General features: G+C 36.4%; 3 protein-coding genes across 3 annotated transcripts; 1 reads left to right on the forward strand and 2 right to left on the reverse strand.

Annotated features, from left to right (window-relative positions):
• The first annotated feature begins 5,384 nt into the window (after positions 1-5,384).
• On the forward strand, positions 5,385-8,333 carry LOC144545021 (UDP-D-apiose/UDP-D-xylose synthase 2). The gene is made up of 8 exons (XM_078293578.1): positions 5,385-5,961; positions 6,082-6,174; positions 6,259-6,366; positions 6,962-7,076; positions 7,171-7,304; positions 7,413-7,607; positions 7,707-7,842; positions 7,932-8,333. Exons 1-8 carry the CDS (start codon positions 5,689-5,691, stop codon positions 8,042-8,044), a joined length of 1,167 nt encoding a protein of 388 aa, XP_078149704.1. The 5' UTR covers positions 5,385-5,688; the 3' UTR covers positions 8,045-8,333.
• Positions 8,334-8,628: 295 nt separating this feature from the next.
• LOC144545032 (3-oxoacyl-acyl-carrier synthase-like protein (Protein of unknown function DUF455)) lies at positions 8,629-10,583 on the reverse strand. Its single transcript, XM_078293587.1, has 3 exons — positions 10,117-10,583; positions 9,782-10,012; positions 8,629-9,227 (listed from the first exon to the last, which is right to left on the reverse strand). The coding sequence occupies exons 1-3, from the start codon at positions 10,429-10,431 to the stop codon at positions 8,799-8,801; spliced, it is 975 nt and encodes a 324-aa protein (XP_078149713.1). The 5' UTR covers positions 10,432-10,583; the 3' UTR covers positions 8,629-8,798.
• A 503-nt stretch (positions 10,584-11,086) lies between these two features.
• ATAB2 (RNA binding protein) lies at positions 11,087-13,628 on the reverse strand. The gene is made up of 5 exons (XM_078293568.1): positions 12,981-13,628; positions 12,820-12,889; positions 11,875-12,046; positions 11,612-11,755; positions 11,087-11,514 (listed from the first exon to the last, which is right to left on the reverse strand). Exons 1-5 carry the CDS (start codon positions 13,523-13,525, stop codon positions 11,255-11,257), a joined length of 1,191 nt encoding a protein of 396 aa, XP_078149694.1. The 5' UTR covers positions 13,526-13,628; the 3' UTR covers positions 11,087-11,254.
• Positions 13,629-13,746: the final 118 nt, after the last annotated feature.

Below are 13,746 nucleotides of genomic sequence, written 5' to 3' on the forward strand. Positions count from 1 at the left end.
CGAGAATAGAGGTTATTTTAAAATAGTAGCTATTCAGAGTAACAATGTGTATTCAAACAACATTTTTGTTATTCGGAATAGTTGCTATTCTCTATTCCTTGTAAATGTTAGAATAACTACTATTTTGAAGTGTAAAGAGAGAAAAAAAAAATACTTTATTTTCAAATCTCTGCTAACACAATCCTCCTAAATGACAAATTTGACACCACTTATCTCCACATCGTGACAATTTGTTTAAGATCTCACTTGCCTAGCTATTCTATCTACCAAAATAATAGACAATAAATTAATAATAAATAATTATTGAATAAAATGATGTTTTATATAATTTAATTCAAAATATATTAAACACATCATATACGCAATATTATAGAATATAGAATATATTTTTTAATCATTTTATTTTAAACATATAAATTATCAATTAAATAAAATAATATAAAATGTTGTATAAATTAATTTTGTTATAAATTACTGATTGAAAATTATATATAATATTGAATAACTTAGTTTCATCAAAAATTACTAAATATAAACTTATATAAAATACCGTATAATGAATGTCATCATTATGATAAAATTATATAGTTATACTTATAAATAAAAAATATCATATATAATTTTATATTTATTAATTACTCTATAGAATAAGGATAATAAAATAGTTCATACTCGTACTTTTATCCGATATTCGAATATTTTTTCTTACTGCATTTATATTCGTTATATTAACAAAAAGAAAAAAAAGTTAGCTCATGCCTATCTCGTCAAATACAATACAGTTCGGATAAACGAATAAAATAATTTTGCAGTACCTCTGATATATTTCACAAATTGCCAAATAAACCTTTCTTGAAAATAATATTAATTCTTCCACTTTACTCAACAAATAGCTCATTTCTTTTTATTCATAATTTATGACTTTCAATACTGATACACAGGGAGAAGAGTAGAACTAGGGTGTTCTTAAGCTCACCAAAGTGTTTGATGAGCTTGACTCCAAAACCCGTCAATTTTACGTGTGATGCGTCTACATGTGAAATTTTTTAACTTTCGAATTAGTTTAGTATAAAGTCAATTGGTCAAAATTAGAAGGTTAATAAATTAATTTTAGTGCATTCATTTTTTGAACATGTTTTGACCGCTTGACTTTATACTAAACTAATTTGAAAGTTTAAAAATTTCACATGTAGACGCATCACACGTAAAATAGGCGGGTTCCAACGGTTCGGATTTGTCATTTGAAACCGATTTGACGGATTTTGGAGTCAAGCTCGCCAAACACTTTGGTGAGCTTAAGAACACCCTAGTTCTACTCCAGGGAGAATATCCATTTCACAACTACACAATTTGATCCAAATATAGAAAACTACCCCATGATGAATCCTATATAAACAAAAGATTGAGATCACCACCTGAGAAGTCTACTATTACCAGTGTTTTAAAATTCGGTTTTGTTCATGCATGCAGAAGGCCACTGCATACCGCATATGCGGTATGCAGACACATGCGGATTTTCATGCGGATTTATATATGCGGATTTTAAAATAAAAATTCATGTATATATATATTCATATTCATATATTTGAATTTATTTTCACATAATAACATAACTAACAATAATTTTTTGATTTTTTTAATATAAATTTTAATTAAAATACAATCAAATTATCAAAACCGCATGGAAAACTACATGACCGCATATTTCAGTCCGCATGGCCGCATATTCAGACCGCATGGCCGCATTTTTAATCCGCATGACCGCATATTCGGACCGCATATGCAGACGCTTGGAAAAACCGCATGAGAATTCTGAACACGGCTACCGACCGCATAGGCATATGCGGCCCATGCGGCCGCATTTTAAAACACTGACTATTACAGAACCTCAACAAAAAGCAGAAGAAAGTCACTTGGCTGACATGGAACCAGAGTCAGATTAGTATTTACAAGAAGAAGATGAATGCTCTGATATTTCATCTGACAATAAAGCCCCAGAAATTGAAAATTCTAGAGACTCAGTAGAAGTGCCACATGTTATAACTCGAGCTAAGTGGTTGTATGAACCTGATGAGTTAAATAGACTTAGAACATCCCGTTTGAGGAAGTTCTTTAGTTGCTCCTGTGGTATATTAGAGAAGGAGAGTTCATCAGGATCGATATCGTGTTTTGTCAAAATATCTAATTGTAATTTGTGGTGAATCTTTCATGCTACATCAGGTCATTAACTTACAATTAATTCTTCAAAATTATTAACATATGTGGTTGTATTTGATGCAAGCAGCTTGAGAACTATAGTCCATGTATTTTGATTTGATGACAATCTTGATCATCATCAAATTGATGGCCAATTTGAAATCTATGCTAAGGTTTATTGTCATTTTTTTCCTATACAAATTGGTGCCCGATGACACCATCAGATTGAAGCCAATATATATAGTTGGTGCTCAGTTAGCTATCACTAGTAATGTATTATTAGAAATCAGTGGAGTAAATTAATTAAACACGATACTTCTAATAAAATTCAACGCATGCGCGCAACAACTAACCTGTGACTGATAGGAGAAGTGAAGTCGGAGAAAATCCTAGAAGCTATAATTACTTATTTACCTATTATTATCTCAACGGATCAACTTCTAAACTTATCTAAAATCATGGACTTGTTGCAATGCAGGTAAGAAGACTTTTCAGTAATAGTTTCCGAGTGAGTCTATGGTATTATGCATATTACGATTTGACACCGTGCTACGGCTCTATATTTGAGTTTTCAAATCCTAACGGTCGATCCGAACCGTTCATCTTGTTCTGCATATTAATATGTGTTTGGAGACCAAATTTTACATTTTTTGAAATTTTTTTACTATTTTTTTAGATTTATTGAAAATCACTGTTTTTGGATGGTCCAGAATTTTCAGATCAAGTGATTTTCTAAATATCTAAAAAAATAGTAAAAAAATTTCAAAAAATACAAAATTTGGTCTCCAAACACATATTAATATAGAGAACAAGATGAACGGTTCGGATCGACCATTAGGATTTGAAAACTCGAATATAGAGCCGTAACACGGTAACAACCCGTGATATGCATAGTACCATAGACTCACTCATAGTTTCCTACTGTACCAGAAATATTTGGTCACTGTTATTTCTGGAACTCAGGAAGGAACTGATATATATACAGGTAAGTAATTAAGATGTTCTTCACTTGATTTAAGTGTAAAGAAACAGATTCATCCGTAACGTATTCAGATGAAAAAAATTAATGTTGATACATATATAGATTCGAATAGTCAATTGAAATTTGAACCATGATATGCGTGTATGCAGGTTGCAATGAACTACTTATTAGAACATTGGGGCAAGGAATACTCAAAAACAGTTAGTCTTATTCATCTAGTAGCTCGTATATCGATCATGTTTGATGTTTCAGAGGCTCGATTACTTTGTTAGAATTCGTAAACATGGAGCTTCTCTTTCCTCCCCCTTCTCTTCTATTAGAGGTGGCACTCTTTTCTTTGCTTCGCTTCATTATGTTGGATTTATGTTATTTTTGTTCATTATATTGTAGATAGTACTTCAATTTCATACAGAGTTACAAATTACTAGAATATATGAGAAACAAGTATCAAAACAAGGACACAGCAAAAAGGGTCTAATTCTAATTAATTTGATTAGAGGTTTCATTAACAAAATCGTGTTTGATTAACACTCCAAATTTGATGAAATTTTCAAAAGAATGGCTTTGAAATGTGATTTTAGAGGAATTTTGTCATTTTTGTGCCCTTTGAATTGGTGCATTTTCTAAAAGGGGGCGTATGATTTTACGAGCTACTAGAGGTTGTTAAGAGATTCTGTTACAAATGTGTTAGTGGTTGGTCATGTGTTTCTTTCTAAGGTAATTAAGATGTCCTTTTAATGAGTTTCAAATATCTCTATTTTAGATGTTTTTATTATGTTTTTATTTTTAATACTTTAAAATTTAAAATTAAATGTCATAATAAAATAGTTAGATGTGATCTACATTATTTTCTTTATGCACATATAGAAGTTTATGGCATTTCAATTCTTTTTTATTGTTATCAAAAGTAAAAGAAAATACACTTATATAGATAATTTATGAACGTGAATTTTTTAACTTATTAATTTATAAAAATAAAATCAAAAGTCATAATTTTGTATGTGTACATAGAAAAAATATATATATATAGATTATAGTTAATAGTTTTATTTTAATATATAAATTTTTAAAAAAATTGTTAGAAAATTAAATACTGAACCTGTTAATTGATTTTACCGTTACAAATTTGTGGTAACCACTTCTACCACCATTTCACGCTAATACAGCCAAATTCAATTTGAGTTCGGATGCGGTTAGTGGTCCAAACATAATTTGAGATTTGTTAAACCGCTAAATAAACTTGTTTTATTTGTTTCAAAATTAGATAGACATCAATGTATATATTGTCCAGAAACTATTATAGGATTAGGTAGATATCAATGCCGTACTATTCAGAAACAGAAGAACGAGATAGACATCAATGCAGTACTATCCAAATCAATGATAGACATCATCACATCAATGCATATGAATTCGTATCCTCTAAATTAACTCAAATTTTTAGTTTACATGCAGACCGTCCGATTTAAATTCGTATGAATTTTTAAAAATTCCGTACATTACAGGTCAGGTTAATCTGAATTTTAATCGGACGGTCCGGAGTTAAATTCAAACGGTTCTGCGATGCAGAGGATTTGGACTCCAATGCATATACCATCCAGAAAAAGAAGAAAGTGACAGTGAGTGAGCTAAGCAAATCAATGATAGTTCGCCCTTGAAGGGGATGTAGATAAAATACTTTATAACATTTTTGTTTAAAATATATGAATATGACATGTGAAATTGAATTTTGTAAGGAAACAAAAATGAAGATCGATTGACCTTCATTTTCCATTAGTAGATCCGGTCTTCAAAGACGCCACAGAAGAACCGAGTTTCCTTGAACCATGAATCAGATTTAGTCAATTTAACCAAGATTAGCAATGCCACCGCCAACTGTAGTTGATTATAAAAATCTTGGCCGTGCTTGCCTTGACCAAACCAAAATCTCATGTGGGCCGCAGAAATCAAGTTAATCAATCTTACCTATTCAATACTTGTTATTTTTAGAGAAAACCGGACAAATGATGCTTAGGCTTTGTGAAATGTAATTTTCTATTGTTAAGCATTTTCAGTTTTCTGAAGCACGTGGACGTCGTAATGTGGTCCAATGTCCCTTCTTACACTTGCGCACAGCTAGGCTCCTCGGGATGGGATCCGAAGAAGTGGTAATAAAATCGGATGGGAGCGGTCTACTAATACGAACCGTTGGATTGACAACAACGCTGAGATGTGTACTGTTTAAAAAAGCTGGAGCAGAAGATCCCAGTTCCCTTGGACGCCGCGTCCCATTAATTACAGGGGAAGCAAGGAAAAGATTCGAACACCACCTTCGCGCACAAAGCATAAGTAGCACAGCCTGTTCTTAGTGCTCTGTGCTCCCTCACTCCTATCGAGATCTACTACTCTTCACTCTCCTATACCCTTATCCTCCGGCTTGCTAGAGAGATTGATAATAAATAGAGCGAGAGAGGGGGAAGAGAGAGTACTCTCAAATTAAAAAAAACAAAGAAGAGAGAAAGAGAGATACAATGGCGCCGACAGTGGAGGGAAGGTTGGATCTGGACGGGAATATGATAAAGGCGATGAAGATCTGCATTATCGGAGCCGGGGGTTTTATTGGGTCGCACCTGTGCGAGAAGCTAATGGAGGAGACGCCGCACACCATTCTAGCGGTGGATGTGTACAACGACAAGATCAAGCACCTCCTTGACCCTCCGCGCCCGGACGGCCGCATCCAATTCCACCGCCTCAACATCAAAAATGATTCCCGTCTCGAGGGACTTGTAAAGTTGTCCGATTTGGTATTCTTTATTTCGTCCTCCAATTCCCTTTTGTTTTCTGTTTAATCAGCATTTATCTCCCTTTCTGTTTCTTTGATTCGTTCTTTCTTATTTTTATTTTTGGTTCGGTAATGTGTGTAGATCATCAATCTGGCGGCGATCTGTACCCCGGCTGATTACAACACCCGTCCTCTGGATACCATCTATAGCAACTTCATTGATGCGCTCCCTGTGGTACATTTCAAGATCTTGAGTTATTTGAATTTTGATTGGATTTTTGTGTAATATCCGTGATTGTTATTGTGCGATTTAATATAGGTGAAATTCTGCTCAGAGAATGGCAAACGTCTGATACACTTCTCTACTTGTGAAGTGTATGGTAAAACTATAGGCAGCTTCCTTCCCAAGGATCACCCTTTGCGTCAGGTTTGTTTATAATTTCTTCAATCTTTTGAATTAAACTATGATCTCATTTTTGCCTAAAAATTGTGCTATGTAGTTCATTGATCTATAACAAGGGGATATACTATCAGTAGAATTGATCTCACTTCTGTCCATTTATCTAGATCTATGAAAGCAGTTCTGTATTTATCAGTCTTGATTGGTTGTGTTGTACTTTGTCTGGTGCCTTGTAATGGTCAGTAATAAATTTATGCAGGAGAATTAGATTTTGGGATGGCCTTTTCATTCTGCTGATTGAAAATATAATAATAATGTGTGTTCATTCTGAATTGCATATTTACTAATTAGTAAACTTTTCTGTGAAATGTAAAGTAAATGTGTCTCATGTTATTCACATGTGATGAGGCTCTGTTGGTTATTTGACTTTTGAGTGAACAAGAGATTTGAACAATAATATATTCTTCCTTGAGAATGGCCTATATGATCGAGCATCCTTGTACAGATCAATAAAGGAACAACATTTTTTGTAAGAACCACATATAGACTTCTGTTATAACATCGCTCATGAACTATTTAATAATTGTAAGTATTGATTAGCTGGTTTGTGTAATTTAAACAGGATCCGGATTTCTATGTGTTGAAGGAGGATACTTCTCCATGCATCTTTGGCTCCATTGAGAAGCAGAGATGGTCATATGCATGTGCAAAGCAATTAATTGAAAGGCTAATCTATGGTATGTGCTTGTGTAATTTACATTATTAATTTACCTTTTTTGTTCGTTTTTTCTGACTTCTTTTGTTTAATTGTTCGTCATCCATATTCTATAGCTGAGGGGGCTGAGAACAGTCTTGATTTCACAATTGTTAGACCTTTTAACTGGATTGGCCCGAGGATGGATTTTATTCCTGGAATTGACGGTCCTAGTGAGGGTGTCCCACGTGTTTTGGCATGCTTCAGCAATGTATGCATCATTTCTTTCGTCATCTCACATCACAACACGAGTAAAATACATAATTTCATCTAGAATTTTAATTTATTTGCACAATCTGAATTTTAAATTTATTTGCAGAATCTGCTGAGGAGAGAGCCGTTGAAGCTGGTAGATGGGGGCGTGTCTCAAAGGACATTCGTCTATATAAAGGATGCAATTGAAGCAGTGCTCTTGATGATTGAAAATCCATCTCGAGCCAATGGTCACATCTTTAATGTTGGCAATCCCAACAATGAAGTATCAGTTCGTCAACTGGCAGAAATTATGACTCAGGTATGTGTACACATGAAGTTAAAAGACAAACATACACTTTGTTTATTGACTTTGTTTGGAAACAATTCAAGTAAAATAATTGGTATAATTCCTTTTCAGGTATACTCCAAGGTATCTGGTGAGCCTCCATTGGAAGTGCCAACAATTGACATCAGCTCAAAGCTGTTTTATGGTGAGGGGTATGATGACAGTGACAGGCGCATCCCTGATATGAACATCATCAATAAGCAGCTGGGTAATTATTATTAGTGTCCTCTCTTTTGTTTAGATTTGTATTGTATGCAGCCTTAACTAAGATTGATGGATTTAACTCTTTCAATTCAGGTTGGAACCCTAAGACATCTCTGTGGGATTTACTCGACTCAACATTGACATATCAGCACAGGACATATGCCGAGGCAATTAAGACGGCCTTGGCAAAACCCATGACAAGTTAGATCATCAATGTAGCCCCCGCAATTCATTCCTAGATAAGCATAATTCAGCATAGTTATTGAAAATAGTTGGATGTGTTTGTAATTTTACTTCGTAAATGGTTTATCAGTCCCCCTGGAGCACCTGGTTGGTGGTGGTTATATTTTCACCGGCAATGTCATCTCTGTTGTTGCTATTATATGTTTTAGTTTCATCAGGACATCATTATTGTCAGCAGCTCTAAATATTACCCAGCTAAATTTTTGTTTTTCAAGTTTTGAGTATATCCTGATAATGTACCACGGATACATGTATTCTGTCTGTGTCTGACATAATGTTGCGGATTACCATTATTGTAAAATCAGACATTGGCAGCTCTGACTGTCTGAATAGACAAATGGCCTATTATATTTTGTTTGTAGTATTTTCGTCGAACATATTACAGTACTAAATAAAATATTATCTTTCTTTTGGTGAATTATCTCGAAGTGGTGTCTTCTTCGGCCCACGAGTTGTCGAACAAACACAGTTATCATAACCATGGTCATTCATCCCCACCAACACAATATTTCCTTTTCAGAAAATTCAACGTCATAAATCATAAAAATGAAAAAGATAAATATAGAATATATAACAGTGATATGCGCTGATGGGTAGAGCTGTTAATCCAAAGACCTCAGGAAATGAACTTCCATACAATATTTTGAGCATTCATACAATTCAAGCTTATAAAAATGGTACAGAAAAATACTTGTGCAAAAATGGAGAAAATGATACTCAATTGCCTGTTATCATTTCCTTTATTGCAAGGGGTTCATACCACTCTGGACCAAACCCTGCAGCCTTTCTTGCCTCTACATTAAAAGGGGGTTTCAATGGCCCCCGGAAATGTCTCCTCACAACCATATGGAACTTCTGAATCACGGCGTTCTCACCTTGATCCTGACTATCGACAGTATCCAGTTGTTGGAAAGCCTCTACCAAATTTTCATTGTTTTTAGTATTGGTAGCATCTTGCAGAAACGGAGGGTTCTGATGCGTAATAGCTGGGGAACGAAGACAGAGGTATCTGAACCAACGGACTCCTGTTGCACAGTGTGTGATCTCTTCAGGGTAGATGACTAATTCTAGGAGCTTTGCTGTGATTTCATCCCCTCCCCTTCGGAACCGCTCTATAGTGGTTGGAAGAACATCTAAACCCCTGGCCTGTCTTTTGAAATGTTAGCCTCAACTAAATAAACATTAAAAAAAATTAAGTTAACAAAATATAACAAACTGTAAATAACTAAAATAATATACCAATTTAAAATGACTCATTTTCTAAGATAAGATAGTTGGCGGTACAGCATCTACAATGCAAACTATTAAACTTAAACATCCAAGTCTTGCAGTTGCCAATATATTACTCAAAAGAAAAATAATGAAAACCCATTATAGATTTTCTTATTGAAATAATTCACACAAGCCAAAAGGTTCCAAAAATCTGAATTATAATCCAGACAGATTATAAATTTAGGATGATCACAAGGAGAGCAGTTAGTAGCAGTGTAGCACCTTAAACAGAGAGGATGGCTGTAAATCATCAAACTTTTATTTAGTCAGAATGGGAGGCCAGAAGGGCTAGTGTGTAAAAAGATGATTTCTAAATTCTAAAATCTAAAACACGCTTGAAAATGCAGCACTAGATATAAAATAAAAACCGGTATTACTCAAGAAATCAAAGGAACTAAGAGTAAGAAATGGAACATAACAATTCATACCTCATGTACGCAGTGCTCAACCGCAAGCCGAGAAAGCAAATCCGAAGAAGTTTCCAAGGCAGAGTCCCATAGACCATCATGAGCAGGTAGTGCGCCATAAAAAGATCCCATCTCCTCCAAACGAGCTGAAAGCAGTGTGAAATGCCGGCCCTCATCAAGTGCCAGCCTCACAAAATCAGTGAAGAACTCCCTCGGCATTGACTCCTGCCTCCCAAACCGTGCTATTATATCCTGCTCACGTTCCAAACCATGTTGTACTTCAAACACCAACACCTAAACACTTTGAAATGAAAGTGGAAACAATAGAATGATACAAATTGATTATAGTTAATTACCCAGGAGAGGTCGATGGCCCAGCTCTCAGTATGGACAAGGCTATGGACCATGGCTTGGCGGCTCTGGAGACTGCCTCCTTTGCCAAGCTTAGGCATCTCATTTGGCGCCACCAGCTTTACCTTAGAGAGACGGGCAGGACGGTCAGGAGGTGTCGGTATTGGATCTGAGGGACGGTATGCGAGAGAGATGCTCCCATCCAGCCAACGTCGGCCCGCGTCTTCCCCCAATCGCGCCTTCTCCACCGGATCAGGTTCATTTAGTACACGCAAGGATGCTTCTACAAGTGTTTCCGCCTCTTCGCTTCTCCTCTCCATCTCCGAGTCTCGTTCTCCCCCCTCTAATCTCCCTGTCCGGCTGTCCCGAGATTAACCGGGCCAATACTTGGATAGGCGGAGAGGCGGGGTTTCTTCAAAGCGAACAAGGGTTTTGCTCTACTTGACTAACTGGGCCAATACTTGGCCCAGTTTGCTCCTCCTGATTGTTCATTCAATGATGTGATTGATCGGAGTTTTTTTAATACAATCAAAGAAATTTTCGTTTAGAAGACGAAAAAAGTACAGATTTCAAGTCTCAGCAACATGCACAAGTAAAACAAAACATAACTGACACTATGGTAACTATCTGTTTTTCAAATGAGATCGAATCGTCTGCCCCCAGAGTCATTGTTGGTGGGCTCCTATTTTAAAAAGCAACAGTAACCGGCCCCCTTTAACAGTAACCGGTCTCACTCGCAGTGACTGAGGAGAGGATTTTCCTACATCCCAGAGGACAAGTGATCTGTTTCTTTTTCGAAAAATGCATCACGTGTGTCAAGTATGGGATTCATTTAGAACATAAAGAATTAAAGATGCATTTTGTTGTAGTGTACGTCATGCAGCGAATCCTCAGTTCCACACTGAATAAACTGATTTTTTTTTTTAGCACGCAACAAAGTGATGATAAACAACGCTATTTTTCTGTTTCTGTTTCTTTAGCACAAAATCATTGTATACCTATGGTTTCATCTTTATAGAATTACAAGATACCACAGAAATTCATCAAGATAATTAGAAGAGAAAAAAAAAAGATGAAGAGGACTATATCTACTTGAAAACTTGAGCAGAATTAAATAAGCTACAAAAAGAAATTAGTGAAAACTCAAACAGGAGGTGGGGGAAGGTCAAGGAGAAGCCAGAAGCCAACACAGCCCTCTGAGTCCAGGGTTTCTTGGATAGCAAGGAAATGAAGACCTGAACATGCCTTCTTTGCAGATTCCCATGCCTCAGCCTCTTGTGTTGTTGCTGCATTCTTTTGATATGAAGCATAAACATATCTGGTAGAAACTCCAACTGATAAGATGAGGTTTGCGTTGTTTTTGTCTACTTCCACCGCGCAGATCTCCAAACCATTCATCCATGCTGTCCTTTCATGAAACAAAACATGGATTATTCAATCCCCTCGATCAAATCTACTAAATTGAAGGAAACCAAAAAAAAAAAAGGGAACTTGGATTACCTGCAAGAGCCTTAGCACGTGTAGATGCAACTGCTAAGCCCGGGACTAATGTGTTGTCATCGAATTCAAAGCCAAGTAGGTCGAGATCTAGACCCTGCCCAAAGGCATATCTTTTATATATTGAGGATACTTCCTCTTGCACAGCTGAAATCAGATAGGATCACAGTTATACTAATGTAATGCACATCAAATTCTGCATTTGAAAAATACTGAAATGAATGAGAAAATTGAGTATTTGCAGTTTGAAATTTCGGAGGAACAACCTGAGAAAGGCAGCTGGACAAAAGCCCATTTGTCTCCAAAGAGGTTCTCAGGAAGTTTCATGGCAAATGGATTATCCAATGATAAGAGTGGCTTAAATCCTTTCTGGAAACCTGGATGTCGTGAGTATACTGTCTCGTACCTTTCTTCTAGCCATAGTTGTAATGATATGCACTGCATATAAGAAAGATTTCATAAGGAATTCATCCTAGAGGGATAATTGTTGCATGGTTCTTCTTTATCCTTAATTTGTGGTCTCTGATAGCTGGCTTGCATTGAGCTTTTGAAACACTGATATGTACTAACAGTTTTTAATCTAAATAAATTGATCCAAAATATATGCTGTAATGTTGGAATGCAATAAGGATTTATTAGCAGGACTAAAAATTAAAGAATTTCAGTACCAGATATATTGCTCCTAGTTTGGTTCCAACTACAATTATATGTATCCAGACAGTGCTCGAACAAAACCAGTGCAGGTCTTTTTTTTTGAAAGTACTGATAGCGGCTATCAGTGTACAATTGTCAAAGTAAATAAAATAATAAATACATCATACATCTACCAACTCCACAAAAAAACTGAAAACTAAAATTTTCAGTTTAGTGTTGCTGCTTATTTCTTCTTGTGCAACTTAATTCTAAATGAGGCGATTTGAAAGCTCAATTGATTATTAAAACTAGTAGAAAACCACTACCATGCAAGTACACAGCTAGCAGTCCATATATACCGGTAAACTATATATGTAACCGGTACCATATAGAGTTGCAAAAATCATATGTAACCAATGAAGCTATTTTATAACATAGAATTAATTAGTGAAGCAGTATGTCCGTTATAACCTAACACTGGAGGCAGGATGACATGAAGAGAAAAGTCAAGAGAAGAAAGGTAAGGTAAGGTAAGGTAAGGTAAGGTACATCAGGGAGGAAGAGTAGGAGTTGCACACCCGTTTACTCGGGATTGGCTTGATTCCGAGCTCGTTACATGCCTTGGTGATGATTGTCTGCATCTGTGACCTGCCAATCAATTCTTTGACTAATTAGTTTCTCTCTTAATTCCTAAACATACATTGATAAAAGATAACCAGGGAATTATATAATTAATAACCTGAAAAAGCGTATTTTAAAGGGCAGGGGGACATTGAGAGAAGAACAGATGTCAGAAATGGCATCCTTGAGAGTCACACTATTAATGACATTGTTGGGGAAGTAGCGGGTGAACTGGAGAGAAAGAGTGGCATCGCAAACCACCAGCTCCCATATTTTCTTGCCTCTCTCGTCAAAGATTGGCCGGGAACAGAAATCCACCTCCCACTCTGTAATTCTCTCCGCCTCTGCCTCCGGGTCCAGGTACCTCACCTCTAAGGTCGGATCTTCCTCCACTTCTTCCAATTCTTCTTCCTCTATTAGTGCTCCTTCTTCTGTAGCTGAAGAGAGGGGGGAATAGATTCCTCTGGGATGTTGATGCGGGAGTGAGTAGCTTGAGAAAAAGGTGAGGTGGGGTTGAGTCAGTGGATGTAGTGCAAATTGTGAGAGGAGAGGCGAGGTGAAACAAGAGTTGACAACGGCTCCTCTGGTGGCGGACCGCATCTGCGTAGAACGAGGAAGAGAGAGACGCAGGTGTAAACCCACTGTAACGGTAGCCATGACCATGGGATGAGACTGAGAGGAGGGAAGGGGAGGCCAACGATCTCTTCTGGTGATTTTATCTCTATCGGATAAGAAGGTCGGCCCAAGATCTGTGTTAATAAAACATACATTATGGACCCTTATACCTATAAGGCTGGCAATCAACCGGCTCGGTCCGAACTAGACTAAGCTCATGGCTCGCTCGTTCTAGCAACGAACGAGTCATGAGCGAGCCTACATTTGAA

The sequence above is a fragment of the Carex rostrata genome, chromosome 2, assembly GCF_964058835.1.
Source record: "Carex rostrata chromosome 2, lpCarRost1.2, whole genome shotgun sequence".
In the NCBI taxonomy this organism is placed as follows: Eukaryota; Viridiplantae; Streptophyta; class Magnoliopsida; order Poales; family Cyperaceae; genus Carex; species Carex rostrata.

Coding starts and splice junctions, on each gene's coding strand:
- LOC144545021 (XM_078293578.1), top strand. CDS start 5,689: ATGGCGCCGACAGTGGAGGGAAGGTTGGATCTGGACGGGAATATGATA. Junction 6,175..6,258: donor TCATTGATGCGCTCCCTGTG/GTACATTTCAAG, acceptor GATTTAATATAG/GTGAAATTCTGCTCAGAGAA. Junction 6,367..6,961: donor AGGATCACCCTTTGCGTCAG/GTTTGTTTATAA, acceptor TAATTTAAACAG/GATCCGGATTTCTATGTGTT.
- LOC144545032 (XM_078293587.1), bottom strand. CDS start 10,431: ATGGAGAGGAGAAGCGAAGAGGCGGAAACACTTGTAGAAGCATCCTTG. Junction 10,013..10,116: donor GGGCCATCGACCTCTCCTGG/GTAATTAACTAT, acceptor GAACGTGAGCAG/GATATAATAGCACGGTTTGG. Junction 9,228..9,781: donor TTGAGCACTGCGTACATGAG/GTATGAATTGTT, acceptor TTCAAAAGACAG/GCCAGGGGTTTAGATGTTCT.
- ATAB2 (XM_078293568.1), bottom strand. CDS start 13,525: ATGGTCATGGCTACCGTTACAGTGGGTTTACACCTGCGTCTCTCTCTT. Junction 12,890..12,980: donor TTTAAAATACGCTTTTTCAG/GTTATTAATTAT, acceptor ATTGATTGGCAG/GTCACAGATGCAGACAATCA. Junction 11,515..11,611: donor ACGTGCTAAGGCTCTTGCAG/GTAATCCAAGTT, acceptor ATGAAAGGACAG/CATGGATGAATGGTTTGGAG.